A 26,476-nucleotide genomic window follows, 5' to 3' on the forward strand; every position below is an offset into this window, starting at 1 on the left:
AGCTGCGGTGGAGGTAGAGCGGGACGATCTGAGCCAGGAGCACGGAGCGGGAGCAGCAACGGCGGAGCGTGTGCAGTCCAGCCAGAACGGGGTGGATCTTGGCGGTGATCGGTGGAGGGAATCTACGAGCAGGATACACAAGACTTGGTCAGAGGACTCAACGTGGCTGTGGCAGAGATCTTACTGCAGACCAGAGGATCAGGAGAACGTGGCGTCAATGAGCAAGAGGATATCGAGGCGCTAGAGGCACAACCGTGGAGGTGATCACAACAGGTAGGGACACTCAGGCGACGAGCAGTTGACAGCATGCTCCTTAAGAGCCCTCCTTTAACGAGCCTGATGAGCCGCACCTGGGCCCTCTGCCACTCTGCTTACGGTTGCTCACTGTGGACAAAATAAATATGCCTATTAATTTGGCATGACAAAGGGGAAGTGGAACACTGGACTGCCGGTCTGGCTGAGGAGAACAGCGCAGAGCGTAGTCGGAGGCAGGCGGCGATCAGAACGGGGTCAAGGACAGGCGAGTAGTCAGAACAGGCAGCAAACAACATCTACTGCGAGGTCCATTTTCACTGCGTGCTCTGGAACAATCCTGTTCAGTATATGAACCACAGTCTCCTGGAGATTTTCATCCCCTGTTTCCTTCCTTGCATCGCTGTCTGGGGTGGTAACTGCACTGAACAGAACTTGAAGGCCCTGCAGCGCATAGTGAATACGGCTAGTAAGATTATTGGTGCTTCGCTCCCCTCCCTGAAGGACATTTACACCTCCCATCTCGCCCGCAAGGCAACCTCGATTGCCAGTGATGTGAGTCACCCGGCTCACTCTTTGTTTGACCTTCTGCCCTCTGGGAAGAGGTACAGGAGCCTGCGCTCCCGCACCACCAGGCTCGCCAACAGCTTCTTTCTCCAGGCTGTTAGGGCCCTGAACTCGCTACCCCCTTCTGCGTAGCATGCGGCACTGTTGCGCTATTTTCGGGAATGTCTGCTGTACACGCACTTGCTCCTTTTTTTTTTTCTGCTCCTCTTATTTATTTATTTATTGTTGTGTTATTTATTCATTATTTATTCAGCATGCTTTTGTTGTACTTGTTTACTTGTTTGTCTGTTGTGAGCCATGTCTTGTCACCGTGGGATAGGGGGGAACGAAATTTCGGTTTCTTTGTGTGTCTTTGGCATGTGGAGAAATTGACAATAAAGCTGACTTTGACTTTGACTTTAGTGCCTCTCACTCGAAGGCATAGCCTCATGCTACAGCGTTGTTGTTCAAACAGTTTGTTCATCAATTCTTTGTTTTCGTTCAGCACACTAGTATTCTCATTCTTGAGCTCCACCACTCTCTTCTTTAGTCCATCTATTTTCTTCTGAGTTGACTCAAGTTGGCAATCATGGCGGCGTTCTGCCTATTTTGGTCTCTTATATCGTCTATTAATTAGCAACTCAAGCCCAGCCACACGTCTTCCCAACACAAGTATCGCTTCAAGAATGTCATTGCTGGTAGCTTGGTCATCCTCTTTCTCCTCAGAAGTCTTAGCTTTCTCCTCCTTCACCGACTTGGTGTTGCCGGCGTGAAGCCTGCTCCGCGTTTTGTCCGAGTTGTCCCTCCATTGTCCCTCCATTGAACAATAGTCATGTTCGTCGTCCTTCGTTATTCCTGGCGTCTTAGGTCTTGCAGAAGCCAGATGTTTCAATGTCGCCGGTTTAAGCAACTTCTGCGCGTCCATCGTTTTAATTTGGGTGAAGTAATGTAAGGTCAAACAATAAAAAATTGCAATTTTCTCGCGAGCTTCTCAAAAACGTAGTGACTACTCCCCCATCTTTCCACGCCTAAGACTTCAGCAATTACACTGAATTTAAAACCTATATTGTGTGGAGTCATCCATAGCATTGTAGTTCACATTTCTAACCGCTAGAGGACAGACTATGTCCAGTGAATAAAGAGGCTGGCTCCCTGTGAACTCAAAGCAGCGGTCTTTATTTGTAAAACAGTGGTTCCTAACCTGAGTTTGATCGAACCCTAGCGTTCGGTGAGTCGGTCTCAGGTGTTCGGCAGAGCCTCCACTGTGGAGGTCCGAGCATACCTGATTTATCATGTAAATTTGTGATGACGTATATCTGGTCACGCAAAGGCAACAGCAGAAGTCACACCGATTTGCAAGTGTGTAAATTGTTGTGTGTTCTTGCATTGTGTTGGTTTTGTTCTTTGAACAAAGTGATGTTCATGCACGTCTCATTTTGTGGACCAGTAAAAATCATCGGTATCTTGAATTTGAAAAACATAATTTTATTTTTCACTAAAGAGGGGTTCGGTGATTTCGCATATGAAAGTAGTGGGGTTCGGTACTTCCAACAAAGTTAAGAACCACTGCTGTAAAAGAACCCAGCACTGCGCTTCCATGTAGTGTTTTCCCCTTTTCATGACATTTACTTTGAAAAGTAGGTCGCTACAGCAAATTCGTGCTACAACGGAAATAGCTGTCAATAACTTTTCATTATAGCCATGTTTCCATGAAACGCCAAAAATCTTAGAAAAAATATGTTGAAATATGTTATATAGTATCATTAGATTCTATGGTTCTAATGGAAGATCTTTGCTGTATGGCAGTTTGACCTTGTGCCCAGGAATTTCCAACCAATATAGAATGTTAAGAGAACAATGGTGTTTTTCATGGTTCAGGATGCATATGGCTGAAGCCATGAGTCGCTTTAAAAAAATGACATCCTGGTTTGAACAATAACAGAGTTGAGAGGTCCATACTGCTCGCCTTAAACAATAACATCCTTGTTTTTCTGAAATCATGATGAACGTACTGCTGTGAACAAGAGAAGCTATACATTTGTCTAAACTCCACCCATTGCATTTATTCAATAAAAAGGGGCCAGCCTGTGGCTGGAGGGCGGTTCGGGCCACACATCCTGTGTGTGTGTGTCTCGGGTGTCCTCCTGCAGGAGTCGTTGGCCTGATGAAGACAACTCTCGGTCTGACGAAATTCTTTGTGTAAAATGTTGACGAACCCAACATTTTCAGGGGCGATTGTATTTATAAATTGCAAAATTTTGAGAAGACCACCGCCTACGGCCATACTACCCTGAGCTGTTTACATTCCACCACACGCACATGCGAGTGAAGCCACGCAGATGCTGGCTGACCAGGTGACAGACATGGAGAAACTTCTACCAAACTCACTAATTATTGTTCTGGGTGATTTTAACAGGGCAAACCTCGCACATGAACTCCCCAAATACAGACAGCACATAACGTGTCCCACCAGAGGGGCACAGACACTGGACCACTGCTACACCGTAATAAAGGATGCATACCACTCTGTGGCTCGTGCAGCTTTAGGACTCTCGGACCACTGTCTAGTTCATCTGGTCCTGGCCTATGGGCAGAAATTAAAAACTTCTAAGCCTGTGGTGAGGACTGTGAGGAAGTGGACAGTGGAGTCAAAGCAAGACCTCCAAGCCTGCTTTGACTGCACCGATTGGGGAGTTTTTGAAGCTGCAACTTCAGACCTGCATGAACTCACTGACACTGTTACATCATACATCAGATTTTGTGAGGATCTGTGTGTGCAGACTAATACCTTCTGCACGTACAACAACGACAAACCTTGGTTTACACCGAACCTAAGGAGGCTGCGCAAAGTCAAGGAGGAGGCCTACAGGAGTGGCAACCGGGACCTGTTCAAGCAGACCAGAAACACACTGAACCGAAAGGTCAGGAAAGCCAAGAGGTGTTACGGGGAGATCCTGGAGAGACACCTCTATGCCAATCCTGATCCCTCAACAGTGTGGAAAGGTCTGCAGAGCATCACGGGCTTCAAGATACCAACCCCCCATCCTGTGGAGAACCCAAGGCTTGCAAACCAGCTAAACAGGTTTTACTGCAGGTTTGATCTGTCCAGCCACACAACAGGACCTCCTGCAGCACAATTAACATACTCACCTCCCCCCAAACCGCTCTGTCCACACCTCCATCACCGTTATCACCTTCTCTCTCTCTTACAGATGTCGCACCTGCACTCCAGATCCGCGAGGAGGAAGTGTGGCAGATGTTCCGGTGACAAAAGGTCAGGAAGGTACTGGGCCCAGATGGTGTGTCCCCTTCCTGCTTGAAAGTCAGTGCTGAACAACTGGCACCCACCTTTGCACGGATCTTCAACCGTTCCCTGGAGCTGTGTGAGGTGCCCTCGTGCTTCAAGTGCTCCACCATCGTACCGGTGGCCAAGAAGCACACCATCACAGGTTTGAATGACTATAGACCTGTCGTCCTGACATCTGTGGTCATGAAATCTTTCGAGAGGTTAGTGTTGAACCACCCGAAGGACGTCACGGGCCCCCTGCTTGACCCCCTGCAGTTTGCCTACCAGTCAAACAGGTCGGTGGACGATGCGGTCAACATGGGACTGCACTACACCCTGCACCACCTGGACACCCCAGGAACGTACGACAGGATCCTGTTTGTAGACTTCAGCTCGGCGTTCAACACCATCGCTCCTGACATCCTCCAACAGAAGCTCATCCAGCTTGCAGTGCCTGCCTCCACCTGTCAGTGGATCACCAACTTCCTGACCAACAGGAGACAGCGTGTGAGGCTGGGAACCATCACATCTGATACCCGGACCACCAATACTGGTGCCCCTCAGGGGTGCGTCCTCTCCCCACTGTTCTTCTCTCTCTACACTAACGATTGCTCCTCAGGCGACTCTTCTGTGAAGCTCCTGAAGTATGCAGACGACACCACTCTCATCGAACATCCAGGACGGTGACGACTGCTTACAGACAGGAGGTGGAGCGGCTGGTCCACTGGTGCAGCCAAAACCACCTGGAGCTGAACCCGCTCAAGACCAAAGAGATGACAGTGGACTTCAGGCGAGACCCTTCACCACTTTCACCCCTCACTATCCGCAGTAATACTATTCTCTCCACAGACACCTTCAAGTTCCTGAGAACCATAATCTCTCGGGACCTGAAATGGACCAGCCATATAGACTCTGTCCGGAAGAAGGCCCAGCAGAAGCTGTACTTTCTGAGATAGCTCAGGAAGTTCAACCTGCTGTGGGAGCTGCTGAAGACCTTCTATACTGCCATCATCCAGTCTATCCTCTGCACCTCCATCACTGTCTGGTTTGGATCGGCCTCCAAACAAGATAAGCACAGACTGCAACGGACAATCAGGACTGCAGGAAAGATAACTGGAATCTGCCTCCCATCTATTCAGGACATGCACCTGTCCAGGACCAGGAAACGTGCAAGTAATATCTCTACAGACCCTTCTCACCCAGGTTGCAGTCTGTTCGAACTACTCCCCTCCGGACGGCTTTACAGAGCTCTGTACGCCAAAGCCAGCAGACAGAGACAGCTTCCTCCCCCAGGCTGTCGATCTGATGAACTCGCACCACTCTTAGAATCTCAGAGTCATTGCTGTGCAATAACATCCTGCTCTCCATGCCTTTTTTGAATTGTCTGTGTTATGTGTACTATGTGTCCACTGTGTCATCCTAGAAGAGGGATCCTCCTGTCTGTGGTCTCTTCTTAAGGTTTCTCGTTTCCCCTAGTTGGAGTTTTGAGTTTTTCCTTGCCTTCCTGGGAGTTTAAGATCAGGGGATGTTTGAGAATATTTGTCAATTTTCGCACATGTCCTGAGTGTTGTTAGTCACCTAAATGTTGAACAGAGGCTGTGATGGACTGAAGTCAAATTCCTTGTTTGGCATGCTCAAACATGGCCAATAAAAACTCTTGAATCTTGAATGCCCGATTTCATCCAATCTCAGAAGCTAAGCAGGGTCGGGCCTGGTCAGTACTTGGATGGGACACCGCCTGGGAATACCAGGTGCTGTAAGCTTTTTTTTTTTTTTTGCACTTCAATCGTTAAAGCAAATTTTACAACACCCATCACGTATGGCATTCGGAAACTACGAGCATAGTTTTAACTCCGACATTGAAACTATAACCCGAGCTGCATCGTTTTGCTGATGGCCTTGTAGTCCGGTTGATATGCGGTGAGGTTGATTTTCATGCAGGCGTTGAGGCTCTCATCAGTCATAATGACCCGATGGTTAACGGTTCTTGCTGACAGAGGCATGTCTTGTATCCGTTTGAGTATCTTTTCTTTATCCGTGAAGTCGTCAAAAAGTTAATTAGCCACATCAAGCATAAATGTTGAAATACTCGCCATCAGTGAATGGCTTTCCATTCCTCACAATTACTAATGCACCAGCAAAACTAGCTGAATTAAAGTCACCTTCTCTGGTCCATACATGGAGTTGCTGTTGACTAGCTTGGACCTTTCTCTGGAGCTCTTCACATGCTTTCTTTCTGCTGTCCCCAACTGGGTATTTGGTTGCAAATGTAGCATGTTGTGTCTCAAAGTGGCGCTTGATATTGGAGCATTTCATCGATGCAATTTTGTCATTGCATATGAGGCCCGTAGCAGAGCCTCCTCTCTCCACAAATGCGAATTCTTTGGTCCACTCACTCTGAAATGTTCGGTAATCATCATCTTTTTTTCTCTTCACTATCTTTCTTGCTTGCCTGGCACACACAAGCTAGCTAGCTAGCTGAAATTTTAAATAAAGCGGATGGAATTCTCTGTGAGTCGTCACCTTATCGTGGTGGAGGGGTTTGCGTGCCCCTATGATTCAAGATTCTTGAATCTTGAATCTATGATCCGAGGAGCCATGTTGTCTGGGACTTCATGCCCCTGGTAGGGTCTCCCATGGCAAACCTAGGTGAGGGGCCAGACAAAGCACGGCTCACAAGCCCCTTATGATGAATAACATAAATGGATTGCGTTTTCCCTCGCCCGGACACGGGTCACCGGGGCCCCCCTCTGGAGCCAGGCCTGGAGGCGGGGCTCGAAGGCGAGCGTCTGGTGGCCGGGCCTTCACCCATGGGGCCCGGCCGGGCACAGCCCGAAAAGGAAACGTGGGTCCCTCTTCCCATGGGCTCACCACCTGTGGGAGGGGCCAAAGGGGTCGGGTGCAGTGTAAGCTGGGCGGCGGCCAAAGGCAGGGACCTTGGCGGTCTGATCCCCGGCTGCAGAAGCTGGCTCTTGGGACATGGAATGTCACCTCTCTGGCTGGAAAGGAGCCCGAGCTGGTGTGCGAGGCAGAAAAGTTCAGACTAGACATAGTCGGATCAGATAGGTTTCCGGTCGCCGTTGGCTCTCGATCGTCGCTCTTCGGACACAAAGTATGGCAGCGGACCAAGAGTTTTGTACGACTTCGTGCACCAACTGCACCCTTCTCTTAGAGAGGTTGTCTCTGCTAGAGGGACGTGTCCGCCAGTTAGACCAGAATAGTGCGATAACAGTAGTTGTGGCGGACACAGACGCGGGCTGTAGTCAGCCCGCTATCCCGGTTAGCATTAGCCCCAAGCGGCTTGCTAATCGCGATGAGCCAGGTAAGACACATAGCCGACCAAAGTCATCTCGGTCTACTGGCCCTCGCACTTTGGTCATAGGTGACTCCATTACCCGAAACATTACGCTTAAAAATCCAGCCACGGTAATGCGTATTCCAGGGGGCAGAGCACCCGACATAGAAGCTAATCTTAGGGAGCTGACTCGCAATAGGCCTAGGCAACAGCGTAGTTCCACCAACACTAGCTACTCGGACATAGTGATACACGTCGGCTCCAATGATGTTAGGATGAGACAATCAGAGATCACAAAGAAAAACATAGCGAAGACTTGTGATCTTGCCAGAAAGATGAGTCGGCATCGAGTATTTGTCTCTAGCCCCCTGCCTGGGAAAGGCACTGATGAGAGGTTTAGTAGATTAGTCTCCCTTAATCGATGGATGGCTGGGTTCTGTAAAAAGCAGGGACTGTATTTTACAGATAACTGGTCCTCCTTCTGGGGCCGTCCCGACCTGCTGAGGAAGGACGGCCTTCACCCTAACCGTGAAGGCGCCTTCACTCTTTCTAGGAATATAGATTACTGTTTGAGCCACTCATGACAGGTCACTTTAGAGCAGGCCAGGGCACAGGTGATTAGACCACCTGTGAGGATGGGTTTGGATTCTGTTAAGTTAAAGTTAACTAGCGCTAGGCTAGACTTTCAGCATACACATAGCTCCTCGTGTAGACTAGAGCGCGACAGTTTGAATAGTGCTACAGTACACATAAACACACTGTCAACTGGGGTAGTAGACAAATCCAATCACTCCGTCCCGACCGGGCTTGCTGATGAAACGGTGCCTGCTTTAGATAACTTCACATGTGTAACAAATATTCACCATCAAATTCCCACGGTCGTTTCATCCCACCGCGCTAATAAACTTTTGAGAGGTGATGTTAGGCCTAGAGAACACAATTTTACTCGCATCCCGTTTAAAAATCTTTCGATAGATACGCAACCTGATCGACCGATTACACTTAAACTCGGTTTTATGAATATTAGATCGCTTCATACGAAAGCAGTTCTCGTTAATGACCTTATCACGGAACATAATCTAAACGTTTTTGGTCTTTGCGAGACCTGGTTAAAACCTAATGAACTGCTGCCACTTAACGAGGCCTCGCCTCCAAATTTTGTGAGCTCGCATGTGGCGCATCCTCGAAGAAAGGGTGGGGGTGTCGCCCTCATCTCAAATTCTGAGCTTAGATTTAGGCCTCGCTCAATTCACGTATTTAAAACATTTGAAGTTCTCATTGTGCGATCCACTGCTTTACCGTCATTCTATCTTGCTGTTATTCACCGTCCACCCGGGGCTTACTCTGGCTTCCTGGATGAATTTTCAGAATTTGTGGCTGATCTAGTGACAAATGCAGATAATATAGTTATCATGGGTGATTTCAACATCCACATGAATTCACCGTCAGAACCACTGACTTCGGCATTTCAGACTTTAATCGATACGTTTGGTTTTACGCAAGCCGTACAGGCAGCAACGCATAAGAATGGAAATACCTTAGATCTGGTATTATCCCGGGGACTAGCAACCTCAAATATAGCAGTACTGCCATACACTACTGTTTTGTCTGATCATTTCTTAATAAAATTTGAAATTTTAGTTCCTTATCAAAGTCAAGAGAGCAATCAGAATTATAGCAGCCGTAATTTTAACTCCATGACTGCAACTGCGCTATCTGAGTTACTGTCGCCAGCAACCGCCATGTTTCCCGCATACAGCGGCTCTATTGATAATCTTACAAATGAATTCAATGCGACATTATTAAAAGCCATCGACTCTGTGGCGCCGCTACGTCTGAAAACCCGCCGTAGATGGTCAACTCCGTGGTTCACAGATGAAACACGTACGCTTAAGCAATTATGTTGAAAGCATGAGCGCAGATGGCATTTAACCAAACTTGAGGTTTTCCATCAGGCATGGAAGGACAGCCTCCTGAAATATAAAGATGCGCTTATCTTAGCAAAAACTCGTTATTTTTCGCAAGTCATTAATCTCAATAAAAACAATCCTAAATACCTATTTGATACAGTGGCAAAGCTAACTCTACGCCAGCCGACCCCCGATAGCTCCTTCCACTCAGCTGACGAGTTTATGAAATTTTTTTGCTCAAAAGATTGAGTCCATTAGGGACGAGATCAAGAATACCATTCCAATCGCTCCGCCGGCTACTAGCGCTGGGGATCATGCAATAACCCTCTCAAATTTCAAAAGCGTGTCCCTTGAAATGCTTACACAATTGGTTAGTGCGGCTAAACAAACAACATGTTTACTCGACCCGCTTCCAGCCAAACTACTTAAAGAATTATTTCCAATTTTAGGACCGTCCGTCTTAAATATAATCAATCTGTCTGTTTCCTCTGGGATAGTGCCAACAGCCTTTAAAACCGCTATTATTAAACCATTACTTAAGCGAGCAAATCTTGACCCGGACTGTCTCAGTAATTATAGGCCAGTTTCAAACCTCCCATTCATAGCAAAACTTCTTGAAAAAGTAGTAGCGCAGCAGCTTATTGATTACATGGTCGCTAATAATCAATATGACTCTTTTCAGTCAGGTTTTAGAGCTAATCATTCCACAGAGACAGCACTTGCTAAAGTGACTAATGATCTCCTCATAGCTATGGATTCAAATACTTCGTCTGTATTGTTACTATAATTGTACTAAGTTCATCTTGTTTTTCCTTTTTTTAATCACTTCACTGGTTTCTTTTATAATATCAAACAAGTTGTTTTAGGTTCATTACCTGACATGTTTCGGCGGTTTCTTCCGCCTTCATCAGCGTGTCACAGATGTGATAGTGACGCGTCTTTATCAGCTGATGGATGAAGGCGTGGCTCACCTGTCAGATTTGACATCATGTGCAATTTTTTTTATGGAAGATCTGGAACAAAAGGCACTCTTAACAGCTCCGGACACATACAAACCCACGCTATGGAGACGCTACGTCGATGACATTCTAGAAAAAACAAAAACGGGACATACACAACACCTCATAGACCATCTCAACACCATAGACACCACCGGTAACATCAAATTCACCCATGAAGAAGAAACAGACCAATCCATAGCCTTTCTAGACATCACCATACACCACACAGACAACGGAGACATAAAAATAAAAGTACACAGAAAACCCACACACACCGACCAATACCTCCTCTGGACATCAGAACATCCCACTATACATAAACTGTCAGTTGTCAGAACACTATACGAACGCACAACCATAATCACGGATCCGGAGGACATAGCACAGGAAGAACAATACATACAACATGCACTCAAACAATGTCAGTATCCACAATGGGCAATAACCAAAGGTGCAGAACAGGTAAAAAACAAAAGATACAAAACACAGGGGAAAAGAAAGAAACAAACACGGAAACAAGAACCCAGCGGAATGGTGATTTTGCCGTATGTGAGAGGAATTACAGAACGCATCAAAAGAGCCATGAATAAATACAACATAACCACACCTATCAAACCACATACAACACTCCGTCAAATACTGGTCCACCCAAAAGACAAAGTCAACCCGGAAAACAAATGCAATTCCATATAGGAAATTCCATGTAAATCCTGCAATAAATCATACATCGGGGAGACAGGGAGGAACTTCATCACAAGAAAAATAGAACATAAGAAGGAGTGTGAGAAGGAGACTGCAACAAGACAAACAAGAGCAATAAAACTACAAGCAGAACAGGAACACTACAAGTCAGCGATAACCGATCACTGTAAAAGAGAAAACCACATCATGGACTGGGAAAAGGCCAGAGTCATCCGCACTGAAGAAAATAAACATCAGCGTTGGATCAGGGAGGCCATTGAGATCCGCAAGCGGGGCCCGAGGACCATCAACAGGGATGAGGGAGCCTATATGCTCTCTACAACCTGGAACAGCATTCTGGAGAGGTGAATGGACAGCAGAGGGCGTGACTCACCTGTCAAATCTGACAGGTGAGCCACGCCTTCATCCATCAGCTGATAAAGACGCGTCACTATCACATCTGTGACACTCTGATGAAGGCGGAAGAAACCGCCGAAACATGTCAGGTAATGAACCTAAAACAACTTGTTTGATATAAAAGAAACCAGTGAAATGTATTGTTACTACTCGATCTTAGTGCTGCCTTTGACACTGTAGACTTCGATATTTTATTCGGGCGTCTTAAAAGTTGTGTTGGTATCTCAGGGTCAGCACTAAGCTGGTTCTATTCCTATCTATCAGACAGGACGCACCGAGTGGTCCATGGCAATACGTCCTCTGACCTTTATAATGTTACGTGTGGTGTCCCACAGGGATCGGTACTCGGACCGATTTTATTTAATATTTATATGATTCCGCTTGGGGACATAATACGTAAATATAATATTAGCTTTCAATGCTAAGCGGATGACACCCAATTATATATGCCGTTATCGATGACAGATCCGCGGGACTGTTGTAATCTCGAGGCGTGCCTTGCGGAGATCAAGCAATGGATGTCTCTCAACTTCCTTCGTCTTAACCCAGATAAAACTGAGATGTTGATAATTGGTCCTACTCGTTATCAACACTTATTTAAGGAAACCACTATAACTATAGATAACCGTACTATCACTCAGAGTGATACTGTAACTAATCTCGGGGTAATATTAGACCAAACGCTCTCCTTTCAAAAACACATTAAGAATATAACCAGGATTGCGTTTTTTCACCTTCGTAATATTGCTAAGATTCGTCCGATCCTCTCGACCGGGGATGTCATGCGGTCACGTTTATTTTTCCGGATTTCTGTCTTGTCTGTGTCGTAACTTCACTTCCTGTTTTATTTTGTCATCTTTTCCGTTTCAGTTCGTGTTTCCTTCCTCTGTTTTCGGTTGTCTTGTATTCCCTGATCCCGATTGTGTGCACCTGCGTGATTGGCGCTAATTGTCAGCACCTGCGTCCCAGCCCTATTGTGTGTATTTAGTCCGTGTCTTCCCCTTGTCTTGTGCCAGTGTGTCTTGCCTCGTCCCGACCACCAGCGATTCCTTGACGTCCGAACTCCCAGTAAGATTCCTCCGTTTTGTCTCGCCACAGAGCGACGCCTTTTGTTAGTGCCTTGTTCCCCGTAGCCCTTTTTGTCTCGCCCGAGTGCGACGCTTTTTGTTTGGACTTTATGCCGAGTGTTTCCCTCGCAAGAGGCGCCTTGAGTTGTATTTTTTGATCTTCAGTTGTTGGAATAAATCAGAGAAAAGAAAGACTCTGCATCCGAGTCCTCCACCTTGTTCCCTGCCTGACAGGGGATGCGGAAACTATTATACATGCATTCGTCACGTCGCGCCTGGACTAGTGTAATGTATTATTCTCTGGTCTTCCTAAGTCCCTCATCAAAAGTCTACAGTTAGTACAAAATGCTGCTGCGAGGCTGCTCTCACGGACAAGAAAATTTGATCACATTACCCCAACATTAGCCAACTTACATTGGCTCCCGGTCCATTTAAGATGTGACTTCAAGGTTCTTCTACTAACCTATAAATCACTGCATGACTTAGCACCTTCATATCTCGTCGACCTAGTCGTTCCTTATGTTCCGTCTCGTAACCTTTGTTCGCAAAACGCTAGTCTTTTAGTTACACCGAGGGCCAAGAAAATGTCTGCAGGTTCTAGAGCAGGAGTGTCAAAGTCAAATGGACGGAGGGCCAAATAAAAAAATTAGCTACAAGCCGAGGGCCGGACTGATCGAATGTTCATTGAAATTTTTTTAAATGACGCATATAGTCTAGTGAACCTAATTGAACCTACTGAAAACTTAACAAATATATTCCAATATGATCAGATAAATAAAGCAATATTTTCTTATGGCTCTGTCAATAATCTTTAATTTTCAACAGACACAAACGACAAATTTCCTTTATATAAAAATCCCCATAACATGAACATTAAATGAAAGAAACCTTTATTGTTTAAGGCACCATCAGTAACCTATATTTTATATTTTAGCAAAAGTGGGCTAAATTTACTTCAAAGAAAAAAATAATAGCAATTTTCTATCATCCACGCAACTGAAATATTTTTAAAATGTAATTGGATTGAAATACAATAAAATAAAGTGCAAAAATCTATTAATCAAAAGTAACATGCAGTGAAAACAAATATTAAACTTTAACTTTTAAACTTTCTATTTTAGCAAAAGTGGGCTAAATTTACTTCAAAGAAAAAAATAATCCGCGTCTTTCGTTTCATAATGTCGTCTCAGATTATACTCTTTCAGTACCGCCACACTTTCTCCACACAGAAGACACAGGTTTTCCTGCTACCTCCGTGAACATATACTCCGACTCCCACCTTGTTTGAAACCCCCGGTTCTCAGTGTCCACCTTCCTTTTTGCCATTTTTGATGGGTATCTGAAAGTTAATTTTACAGTTATGCTGACGACTGCTGTGCTAATAATAAACACTGAAATGAAGCAGCGTACTGCTCGGTGCGTCACCGTTGCATTGTGGGAAATGTAGTATTGGTGCTTGTAAAAGATCTGCGGGTTGCCGGCTTGCTGCGGTCTGCGGGCCGGTTCTAATAATAAATCAAGATCATCCCAAGGGCCGTAAAAAACCTTCTCGCGGGCCGGATGTGGCCCGCGGGCCTTGACTCTGACATATGTGTTCTAGAGCATTCTCTATTCGAGCTCCAGAGCTTTGGAATGCCCTACCAATGGATATTAGAACTACTACTTCAGTAGAAACATTTAAGACACGTTTAAAGACACATTTCTATGAGATGGCCTTTAACTAACTTGTAGTGGCCGATTCGGCCGGAGTTTGTTTTGTTCTGCCTGGCTGGGGAGGGGGTTAGGTGGCGCAAAAGCTGATAGCGGCTAGCTGGATTCTTGGGGACCAATTCAAGATGAGGAAACTGCAGCTCAACCTCCTTGAAGACACTGCCAGGACAATCGAGGCCACCATTTTTTCATTGATTTTCATATTATGTATTACTTGTGCCCTCTCTGCATCCATTACAACCTGGTGATCTTGAAAGGGGGATCCTTCCATCTGTGATCCCTTCTCAAGGTTTCTCATTTTCCCCTGGCAGGGTTTTTTTGAGTTTTTCCTTGCCCTTTTGGGAGCTTAAGATCAGGGGATGCTTTGAGAATAATTGTCAATTTTTGTCTATGTGAAGCCCTTTGAGACTGTTTGTGATTTAGGGCTATACAAATAAACTTGACTTGACTTGACTTGCCTCCACCCACAGTTTGGGTTCCGGGACAAGCCCTCTCGAGAGGGGCTGGACTCTCTTCCACTCTGGAGTTGCCCACGGTGAGAGGCGTCGAGCAGGTGTGGGTATACTTATTGCCCCCCGGCTGGGCGCCTGCACATTGGGGTTCACCCCGGTGAACGAGAGGGTAGCCTCCCTCCACCTTCGGGTGGGGGGACGGGTCCTGACTGTTGTTTGTGTCTATGCACCAAACGGCAGCTCAGAGTACCCACCCTTCTTGGAGTCCCTGGAGGAAGTGCTGGAGAGCGCTCCTTCTGGGGACGCCATCGTTCTACTGGGTGACTTCAATGCTCACGTGGGAAATGACAGTGAGACCTGGAAGGACGTGATTGGGAGGAACGGCCCCCCCGATCTGAACCCGAGCGGTGTTCTATTATTGGACTTCTGTGCTGGACACGGATTTTCAATAATGAACACCATGTTCAAACATAAGGGTGTCCATGTGTGTACTTGGCACCAGGACACCCTAGGCCGCAGTTCGATGATCGACTTTGTAGTCGTGTCATCGGATTTGCGGCCGCATGTTTTGGACACTCGGGTGAAGAGAGGGGCGGAGCTGTCAACTGATCACCACCTGGTGGTGGGTTGGCTCCGATGGTGGGGAAAGATGTCGGTCCGACCTGGCAGACCCAAACGCTCTGTGAGGGTCTGCTGGGAACGTCTGGCAGAATCCCCTGTCAGGAAGAGCTTCAACTCCCACCTCCGGCAGAGCTTCTCCCACGTCCCGGGGGAGGTGGGGGACATTGAGAACGAGTGGACCATGTTCCGCGCCTCCATTGTTGAGGCGGCCGACCGGAGCTGTGGCCGTAAGGTCGTTGGTGCCTGTCGTGGCGGCAATCCCCGAACCCGCTGGTGGACACCGGCGGTAAGGGATGCCGTCAAGCTGAAGAAGGAGTCCTATCGGGCCGTTGTGGCCTGCGGGACTCCGGAGGCAGCTGACAGGTACTGGGCAGCCAAGCGGAACGCGGCTTCGGCGGTTGCTGAGGCAAAAACCCGGGCGTGGGAGGAGTTTGGCGAGGCCATGGAGAATGACTTCCGGATGACTTCGAGGAAATTCTGGTCCACCATCCGGCGTCTCAGAAGGGGGAAGCAGTGCAACGTCAACTCTGTTTACAGTGGGGATGGTGTGCTGCTGACCTCGACTCGGGACGTCGTGAGTCGGTGGGGAGAATACTTCGAAGACCTCCTCAATTCCACCTACACGCCTTCCATTGTGGAAGCAGGGCCTGGGGACTCTGAGGCGGACTCTCCAATCTCTGGGGTTGAAGTCACTGAGGTAGTTAAAAAAACTCCTCGGTGGCAAGGACCCGGGGGTGGATGAGAACCGCCCGGAGTTCTTAAGGGCTCTGGATGTTTTGAGGCTGTCATGGCTGACACGCCTCTACAACATTGCGTGGACATCCGGGACAGTACCTCTGGGTTGGCAGACTGGGGTGGTGGTTCCCCTCTTTAAAAAGGGGGACCGGAGGGTGTGTTCCAATTACAGTGGAATGACACTCCTCAGCCTCCCTGGTAAGGTCTGCTCAGGGGTGCTGGAGAGGAGGGTCCGTCGGGAGGACGAACCTCGGGTTCAGGAGGAGCAGTGTGGCTTTCGTCCTGGCCGTGGAACAGTGGACCAGCTCTACACCCTCAGCAGGATCCTCGAGGGTGCATGGGAGTTCGTCCAACCAGTCCACATGTGTTTTGTGGACTTGGAGAAGGCGTTCGACCGTGTCCCTCGGGAGGTTCTGTGGAGGGTGCTTCGGGAGTACGGGGTGCCGAGCCAACTTATAACGGCGGTTCTGTCCCTGTATCACCGATGCCAGAGTTTGGTCCGCATTTCCGGCAGTAAGTCGAATTCGTTCCCAGTGAGGGTTGGACTCCGCCAAGGCTGCCCTTTGTCACCGATTCTGTTCATAATTTTTATGGACAGAATTTCTAGGCGCAGCCGAGGCGTTGAGGGGGTCCGGTTTGGGGACGTCAGCATTGCGTCTCTGCTTTTTGCAGATGACGTGGTGCTGTTGGCTTCTTCAGGCTGTGATCTCCAGCTCTCACTGGAGCGGTTTGCAGCAGAGTGTGAAGCGGTCGGGATGAGGGTCAGCACCTCCAAATCCGAGTCCATGGTCCTCGATCGGACAAGGGTGGCATACCCTCTCCGGATCGGGGATGAGATCCTGCCCCAAGTGGAGGAGTTTAAGTATCTTGGGGTCTTGTTCACGAGTGAGGGGAGGATGGAGCGCGAGATCGACAGGCGGATCGGTGCAGCGTCGGCAGTGATGCGGACTCTGTACCGGTCCGTCGTGGTAAAGAGAGAGCTGAGCCAAAAGGCAAAGCTCTCGATTTACCGGTCGATTTACGCTCCTACCCTCACCTATGGTCACGAGCTATGGGTCGTGACCAAAAGAACGAGATCCCGGATACAAGCGGCCGAAATGAGTTTTCTCCGCAGGATGTCCGGGCTCTCCCTTAGAGATAGGGTGAGAAATTCGGTCATCCGAGAGAGACGCGGAGTAGATTCGCTACTCTTCAACACCATTGTGCCGCAGCGACTCATCTGCAGCGCATAGTGAATACGGCTGGTAAGATTATTGGTGCTTCGCTCCCCTCCCTGAAGGACATTTACACCTCCCATCTCGCCCGCAAGGCAACCTCGATTGCCAGAGATGTGAGTCACCCGGCTCACTCTTTGTTTGACCTTCTGCCCTCTGGGAAGAGGTACAGGAGCCTGCGCTCCCGCACCACCAGACTCGCCAACAGCTTCTTTCTCCAGGCTGTTAGGGCCCTGAACTCGCTACCCCCTTCTGCGTAGCGTACGGCACTGTTGCGCTGTTTTCGGGAATGTCTGCTGTACGCGCACTTGCTCCTTTTTTTTTTGCTCCTCTTATTTATTTATTTATTTATTTGTTGTGTTATTTATCCGTTATTTATTCATTATTTATTCAGCACGCTTTTGTTATACTTGTTTAATTGTTTGTCTGTTGTGAGCCATGTCTTGTCACCGTGGGGTAAGGGGGAACGAAATTTCGGTTTCTTTGTGTGTCTTTGGTATGTGGAGAAATTGACGATAAAGCTGACTTTGACTTTGACTTTGAGAGGAACCAGATGAGGTGGCTCGGGCATCTCATCAGGATGCCTCCTGGACGCCTCCCTGGGGAGGTGTTCCGGGCATGTCCCACCGGTAGGAGACCCCGGGGACGACCCAGGATGCGCTGGAGAGACTATGTCTCTCAGCTGGCCTGGGAACGCCTTGGGATCCCCCGGGATGAGCTGGATGAAGTGGCTGGGGAGAGGGAAATATGGGAGTCCCTCCTGAAGCTGCTGCCCCCGCGACCCGACCCCGGATAAGCGGAAGAAGATGGATGGATGGATGGATGGATGGATGGATGGAATTCTACCTCTCACGACCCCGTAGGCACCGTATTGTCCAATCGCGCTTTTTTTTTTGTCCGACCTGGCGTCACCCTTCTGTACATCAAAGGGCAGATGGGATTGGCTGATATGACGCAATCGTGGATTTCAGCGGTAGAAAACAGATGGGATGGATTGCAAACGTGATCATATTTTGAAAGCTAATTTAACATTTTGATTTCAGCAGGTCTATTTTTTACTTTGATGATATAACAAAATTATTTATGACTTCAATTGTGTAAACAAATGCCAAATTTGTGCGCGAGCCAGACGCAGTCACTAAAAGAGCCATATCCGGCTCGCGTGCCATAGGTTCCCGACCCATGCTATATTGTGGCGTCATCCATAGCATTGTAGTTCACGTCTTTTACCGCTAGAGCGCAGACTATGTACAGTGATTAAAGAGGCTGAATCCCTGTGAACTCAAAGCAGCAGTCTTTATTTGTAAAAAAAATCCCAAAAAAAACCCACATTGCGCTTCCATGTAGGGTTTTTCCACTTTTCATGACATTTACTTTGATGCAGCAAAATGCAGGTCGCAATGGCAAATTCGTGCAACCACATAAAAAGCTGTCAATAACCTTTCATGATAGCCATGTTTCCATGAAACGCCAAGTCTTGGTTTTCAGGGGCGATTGTATCTATAAAATGCAAGATTCTAAGACCAATCATGGCTTACGGCCATAGTACCCTGAGAACACCCGATCTCGGAAGCTAAGGAGGGTCGGGCCCGATTAGTACTTGGATGGAAGACCGCCTGGGAATACCAGGTGCTGTAAGTTTTTTTTTTCTTTCTTCCACTTCAATCGTTAAAGCAAATTTTGACAACACCCACTACATATGGCATTCGGAAACTGCAAGCCGAGTTTTAACTCCGACATTGAAACTATAACCCGAGTTTCAAACCTATATTGTGTGGCGTCATCCATAGTATTGTAGTTCACGTCTTTTACCGCTAGAGAGCAGAAAATGTACAGTGATATAGAGGCTCGCTCCCTGTGAACTCAAAGCAGCAGTCTTTATTCGTAAAAGAACCCAAAATAACACATTGCACTTCCATGTAGGGTTTTTCTAGTTTTCATGACATTTCTTTTGATACAGCAAAATGCACGTCGCAATGGCAAATTCGTGCTACCACATAAAAAGCTGTCAATAACTTTTCATGATAGCCATGTTTTCATGTAGCGGTTTTCAGGGGCAATTGTATCTATAAAATGCAACGTTTTGAGACCAGCTATGGCTTACGGCCATACTACCCTGAGAACGCCCGATCTCGGAAGCCAAACAGGGTCGGACCTGGTTAGTACTTGGATGGGAGACCGCCTGGGAATACCAGGTCCCGTAAGTTTTTTTTTCTTCCACTTCAATCGTTAAAGCACGTATGGCATTCGAAAACTGCAAGCCGAGTTTTAACTTTTCATGATATTTACTTTGATACCGCAAAATGCAGGTCGCAATGGCAAATCTGTGCTACCACATAAAAAGATGTCAAAAAGTTTGTTTTTGACACGCGCACGCACACACGCACACGCACGCACGGTGTGAGCACACAAGACAAGCAAGTATGCCCCTACACCATCGGCCACTCGCTGACAGAAAATAATAGCTGACATCCAGGCTGGAGAGACTTAGTTTTCGGTATCTCAGTCCGACTGCGCAACCGCAGCGCGCAATACACATTATTGTGACTGCGCCGTCGCGGAAACTTGAAAATATTCCAAAACTCCGGATGCACTTTCCAATATTTTAGTGGACCTCCCTGCGCAAGAGGTTTATTTTTTTTGTCATTTCTCACTGCGTCGCTGTGAGGATTCCCCCCCCCCCCCCCTATAATTTGGGCTAGGAATGAGGCGATCTGTTCAAATTTGCCACACTCCTTGAACAGACCCCAACAGAAAAGAAGCCATTTGAAGTCCAGGACTCACCGTTCTCAAAATGAGAGGGGGGCACAAATTCTCACGGGTTGACATTTTTATAGAGTTCCTGTTACAATTTTTATCCACCCTCCCTACCACCTGTGACTTTGCTCGGGACAAAAGGAGCCTTCAGAACTGAAATTTCTTCTCAATCATTCATTCAAATCAATTCTCTCAAATCATTCTCGTTATGAAAGATTTCATCACAAAACGTGTGTGGCTTTTTCTTAAATGAACACGTTTGACATTGCTATAGTGTCAGCATTTAATTATAATCATTTTAATGCAAATTAATAAATGCAACTGTTAGAAAAATTGTATATATATGTTATCATGCGTTCTCTAATGAGTACTTATTCATAATGTTACTGCTCAGTATGCTTGCTGCTTTGCCTTGCTTATTCTTATCTTGTGCAACAGAACAGAAGGATTACGGCTGAGTCAGGGGCGAGATGACGATTGTGTCAAACAAGATACTGCTGACATCTCAGCAGAAAAATGACGTCCACCAGAACAGATCGTGAAAACAACACATCAAACGATGCGTCACGAACCTTCTGATCTTCCTTAAAGAACATCACTTTCTCTTTTTATCTCTCGGAATATTGCTTAAACTGTTTAGCTGATATAGCCATATCTGCACGCAACACTTTGTGCATTACGTTTTGTTTCTTTTCTTACGAGACGAAGCCCACAATCTTTTTCCCCTTACCCTCAGGGGCTAATCGTCTCACACTGTGGGTAGGGCGTTCCAAATAAAAAGAGCGAGAGTGTAAACAGATTTTTAGTGTAGTCAGATTGTAGAAAGCAATCTGTATCGCACTCCTCGCGAGAAAAGTCAATATTCTGCCTCACTTGTTTTTTGTCTGCTGATCTTTTTCTCTTATTCAGATGTTCAGTTAGCACTTTGAACCTGACAGCAACAATATTAAGTTGCTTTGAACATACCTGAATAATAAAAATGGATGAATGATGATCACAATTAAGTATAAGTTATACTTTGTAATATATACTCCTTGTAGCATGTAATGCTCCCCAAAAAGTGGAGCTCCTTTGCATCGAGGTTTGTGCAAAGAGCTCACGTAATTATATCGTTGCTGAAGGAATGGGGTTGAAATACAAAAAGTCCTACCTAGCTACAAAAACAGATATGCTCAAACCTCATTGAATAAAGTACATAAGCAGAAAAGTATATTCACATATTAAATCAATAAAAGAAACATTTTAAGCATATAATTATACCTACACACCAACTCAATAAAGAAGACATAAGTAGACATTTTTGATAAGTGGTAATGAGAAAGGTTTTTATAACTTTATGATCTGATATATATTTCTGAGCACTTTGAAATAACAAATGACTTTTGATATATTGCCTAAATAGCTTAATGAACCTTAAGGAACTGTGTAATGCATGCCTGATGTTTTTTCTCTAAATCATGGACACGGCCAGAGTCGTCTTGACCGTTCAGTACTTGATTGTATCTTATGTTTTGACTAATGCTAGACACCAGTTTTTGATTACTACTGAACGCTCTGCACAGAGGGAAATATTTTGCCTAACAAAGAAAAGATATGGTTCGAAGCATGATTAAACTAAGAATAAGCAAATACATGAAGTATCAAAAGAACAGCAATAGATTAATGATGTCACAGCCAAAAGCTAACATAATTTCGTACAAAATGACAAAATTGAAAGAATGAGGTACGACAGTGTATGTCCAAGATTGGAGAAGAATGTTCACAGGAAGGTCACGTGGAGATAAAACCAGCAGGTGCCAGAGGGAGCCAGCCAAAGACTCGGCCAAAGATGATCGCCAAGGCCGAAAGACGGGATGGAAGACAACAGCCCCCAGACACACCGAATCGCCTATAACCAGCACCCACTCCCATGGCGAACTTGCCCCACCACAAAGACTCATCACCCATCAAACTCGGCCCACACTGTCATGTGCAGCTGATATAAGCTAACCAAAGAACCTTGAACGTTGCCTTTTCTGAATGGAGACTTAACGCTCCTGAAGGGCCCAGCGCTGTATTGTACTTTCCTGAAGACAGAGCTGTCTGAACAAGAATTGTGATTGAACTCAACCAACCTGTGTAAGTCTAATTTGTGCTTCAGTGTCTTAGCATTTTCCTAAATCTGAAGAAATCAAACGAGCACGCAGTGAGTAAATTGGATAACAGGTGATTGGCAATGGCTTTTGCAGTGAGGCGCAGATAACGCGCTCCCTAAATTGTGGACAAAATCCAACATTGCTTTTTGGCGAAGGGATTGAGTTTCCGTCTGTACGATTGGTCTTTGAACGCACCTCGCTTCAACGGCAGACCGCGAATGAATTTAAACAAATAAAATGAAATAAATCCTTTCTAAAATTAAAATTGGCTGACGCAAATGTGTGTCCTTCATGTTTTTATTGAAAACAACATAGTGCTGACGCCGTACGGCATCGGTTTTTCGCTTTCGAAACAAGGCGTGCGCGCTCCTGCGGCAGGGGAAACAAATCTTTACGGGGGAAACAAATCTGGCACAACACCTGTTAACTTACAGATTCAGTCAGTCGCAGTTGCGAGGAGAATGAGTGGATACCAAAACTTAATCGCTTTATTTGTCATAATAATGGGTAAACATGGGGAATTTTGTTTTCCCAGAAAACGATGGTGGGTGGCTCAAATAAGCATTCCCGTATGTGGACGGGACTAAAAGCCCCCCCTTTCCAAATAAAATACATAAAAAGAAAAAATGTCTTTAATTGCTTCATAATTTAGTCTCTAAATTAGTCTTAATTTTAATAGTTCACACACATACACGCACGCACACACACACACACACACACACACACACACACACACACACACACACACACACACACACACACACACACACACACACACACACACACACACACACGCACACACACACATCTACACACACACACACACACATCTACACACACACACACACACACACACACACACACACACACGCACACACACACACACACACACACACACGGAGATGACGTTGCAGGGGAGGGAAGTAAACATGGCGTCTGGACAGCAATGGGTGTTGGTGGAAATGGTGCAAGCATTGTACGAGGTACGTTCCTTCTCATAGCAACGTGTTTTGTGTAACGGAAAGTACTTAATTCGTGTATTTTTCAACATAATGATATAGATATATATTAAAATGTTGCGCCATATGGTAACTTCCGGAGTCAAGAAAGACCTGATGTATTGTCATTGACGTACTCTCAACCAATCGTATTGTGTCTTGGCATTCGCGCTTTGTCATGTCCATACCTGTCAACTCCCAAAGTAGATCGAAGCAGCTTGTTCAATGCTTTTAACTGTTTGTATCGACGTGTCTGGAAACGGTATCAATGTAGTTCATCGAGTGTGTGACATTACGTGTCGGTCAAGACGTAATTTAACGTGATGCTGAAATTGTCGAATCTGCTGTCTGTCCAGTTTGTACGGACAACAGCTATTTGTTGCAGTATTTTGGGGAAAAAACAAAGGATACACACATGCATTCTTGTCTATCGTGAAATGTATCATTGCCGCTTGAATTTATTTGTGGGAGTGACTGCCCCCCCAACACATGCACACGCGCGCGCGCGCACACACACACACCAAAATTGTGCTATATTTTGTTCCCCGGATTCTGTTGTTCATAGCCAAATTACTTTATTTTTAATTTTGAAACCAAGTACAAACGTGAATGGTTTATGTAACACTAGCTAGATACATATTGATATGTGGTTAAATATTTGTATGGAATAAAAAACAGAAAACACTTGAGTGCAGTTTTTCAAGTTTCCAAACAGTTAATTTAAAAAAAGATTAATTGAGCCCTGCACAGGATTGTAAGGTTTCAGTATCGCAAAAGAGGGTGCCAATTTCTCACCAGCAAAATTTGAGTGAATATAGAAAATGGTTTGAAACAGAAAGCTGCATGACTTCTGTTTTAAGACTGCGGAGAAATAAAAACGTTTAATGACTTCATCTTATGAGAAAAATCTAATGTGATTGGATGCGTGAACAAGCTGAAGTTCCCATATTTCTTTTTGTGAAACATATCTGCAAACACACTGTTAATTAGCAATATTAAACTCTGCCTTTACATCCAGCGATCAATTGATGCAATTGTGCCGAGCTCAGTGGCACCTCAGCCGGTGGGAGCAAAGTTTTATCATAGCTAACTGGCAACACTGCCCCATTCCAGTCAAAGTAGCTCGAGCATTGAATATCCACTCTGAAATCAGAAAATGGAGATGGTACAGCTTCTGCAAAATAATCTTTAGTTGTCTTCCTCAGGCCCCATCTTATCACCTCATTTTGGAAGGCATCCTCATTTTATGGATAATCAGGCTTCTCTTCTCTAAAACATACAGACTCCATGAGACAAATAAACTGACTGAAAAGGTAACAAATGTGTGTGTGTTGTGCGAGAGCACACGTGACCACACTTCAACTTTGGGCTTCCTTCTTTGTTGCCCTTAACAGGAAAAGGAAGATCTTATTGAGGAGTGGCAGCCTGAACCTCTTGCTCCCACTATTTCCACAGATTCGCCATACATAACCTACGATGTTGTCACAGGGTAATCATTTGGCAAGCTCAGACTTGATGCTATAAGCCAGAGGTCCCCAACCACCGGGCCGCGGATTGGTACCGGTCCGTGGATCATTTGGTACCGGGCCCCACAGAAAAAATATATAAATAAATGTCGCGTATACAAAGGAAACTAAAACAAACTATGGTAGTCCGCAAGGGACAAAAAGCTAAACAAACCCTGTTGTAATTCAACGTAATGGTGAGTTTTATTTTTAAGTGGTTTATATTTGTTTTTATGCCAGTTGTATCATTTTGTTTCGTCGTATTTACCCCCCGGACTTTAAAGGCCGGTCCGTGAAAATATTTCTGACACGTAACCGGTCCGTGGCGCAAAAAAGGTTGGGGACCGCTGCTATAAGCAACTATGTTTTTTTTTGTTTTTTTAATATAAATAGAATTAGGCTCTTTTCGCTCAATGCTGTAACGTCATATCAGTTATAAAGTTGTTCCCTTTTGTGGTTGGGCGAAATATGTCAGCTGTGTATTCATAGCCTCCCGTAATAAAAGCTTCATAAATGACATTTTTACCCAACATCAACACAAGATCATGAACTTTGTGTTGAAAAGGAGGATACACGTTTGATGCTTTAGTCTGAACCGAGATCGTCTGTAATGTCATGTCTTGTAAATTCCAAACTTTCTCCCTCAGATTTTCATAGATTTTGTAATTGTACCACGCCAGTTTCATTGCATTTGTATTCTAATTTAGTGGTTGATTTAGTTTGCTGTGATAACATTATACTGTAATTGCAATATGTTTTGTCTTGTCTAAAATTATTTATTTATTTACCACATAGCAATGATCTCTTATGATATATGCTATCTTCAGATGTATGCAAGTCATATCTTATTTCATATCTTGAATGACAGACCCCCCAGCCACAAAATCATAATCAATGGAAAAGAGTGCATTAACTTTGCATCATTCAACTTCCTGGGTCTCCTTGACAATGAACGAGTCAAGGTCAGTGTTTCAACTACTTTCATCATTGTACATACAACTTCTTACTACTGTTACACTAGATTTGAGCATATTTTTCATTTGAGTAAAAGAATGTTCAGCTAATAATGTCTCATTACAATTCATCATTGCAGCAAAAGGCACTGTCATCTCTGAAGAAATATGGGGTTGGAACATGTGGTCCCAGGGGCTTCTATGGAACGTTTGGTAGGCGATTTTCTTTTAAACTGCTCTGTACCTTTTTATTATTATAGTATTTTTTTTATTACTAATTATTGTCTAAAATCCAGGAAAGTTTAAAATCCCCATTTGTGTGGTATTGTATCTTTTCAAACAAATCAATTTGACACTCTGATGAGGGCAGAAGTGATAGCCGAAACATGTCAGGTAACGAAACCTAAATAATTTGTTTGTGATAAAAGAACCAGTAAAATAAAATCAATTTGAACTTTCGGGAGTAATTGTTTTATCATAAATCAAGAACAGTGGTCTGAAAATCACTCAGATTTAGCTTTTATGTACTATTTACATAAATCAATGCAAACACCTTACACGAATGCGGCATGACTTCCTCCTGGGTCTACGAATTATGGGAAATATAGTCCTACTATATATACCTGAGGCATGATGATTTTTTTTGTCTGGTGGCATATTTCCAATTTTACAATGCGGCACAAGGTGTACAAATACTTTTTCAAGCCACTGCATTTTCTCTATGAACAGGCCAGCCAAAGTGAATAACATTCATCTGTGATTAAAACTGTTTGAAGAGAAGGCTTTATCGACTGCTAAACCCACTGCAAATGTTTCCCCTTATGAACAATTGTTAGAGTTGGCTGACTGCAAGGCTTTTTGACACGCTTGATGAAGTGTTGTTGGGACTCAGAACACACCAGTAACTTCTAATACCTGCTTATGGCTCACCAACGAATTTT

General features: G+C 45.4%; 1 protein-coding gene, 1 long non-coding RNA gene and 2 pseudogenes across 3 annotated transcripts in view; 3 read left to right on the plus strand and 1 right to left on the minus strand.

The window, feature by feature from the left end:
• LOC148390037 (uncharacterized) lies at positions 1-23,380 on the minus strand. The gene is made up of 3 exons (XR_015861942.1): positions 23,266-23,380; positions 192-384; positions 1-122 (listed from the first exon to the last, which is right to left on the minus strand). It is a non-coding gene; the product is annotated as an uncharacterized LOC148390037 (long non-coding RNA).
• LOC148390038 (5S ribosomal RNA) lies at positions 18,720-18,828 on the plus strand (annotated as a pseudogene).
• Positions 19,286-19,394, plus strand: LOC148390039 (5S ribosomal RNA; annotated as a pseudogene).
• sptlc1 (serine palmitoyltransferase, long chain base subunit 1) overlaps positions 22,923-26,476 on the plus strand; it is a 24,508-nt gene continuing 20,954 nt past the window's right edge. Inside the window, exons 1-5 of one of the 2 annotated variants that reach the window (XM_088393027.1) lie at positions 22,923-23,062; positions 24,283-24,390; positions 24,472-24,566; positions 25,451-25,544; positions 25,676-25,748. In XM_088393027.1, the coding sequence (XP_088249153.1) occupies positions 22,982-23,062; positions 24,283-24,390; positions 24,472-24,566; positions 25,451-25,544; positions 25,676-25,748 (451 nt within the window). In that variant the 5' untranslated portion in view covers positions 22,923-22,981. The remainder of the gene's footprint in view (positions 23,063-24,282; positions 24,391-24,471; positions 24,567-25,450; positions 25,545-25,675; positions 25,749-26,476) is intronic. The other variant, XM_088393028.1, reaches the window with a different exon arrangement.

Source organism: Syngnathus floridae, chromosome 12 (genome assembly GCF_059516105.1).
Source record: "Syngnathus floridae isolate MCC-2025c chromosome 12, RoL_Sflo_1.0, whole genome shotgun sequence".
Lineage (NCBI taxonomy): Eukaryota > Metazoa > Chordata > Actinopteri > Syngnathiformes > Syngnathidae > Syngnathus > Syngnathus floridae.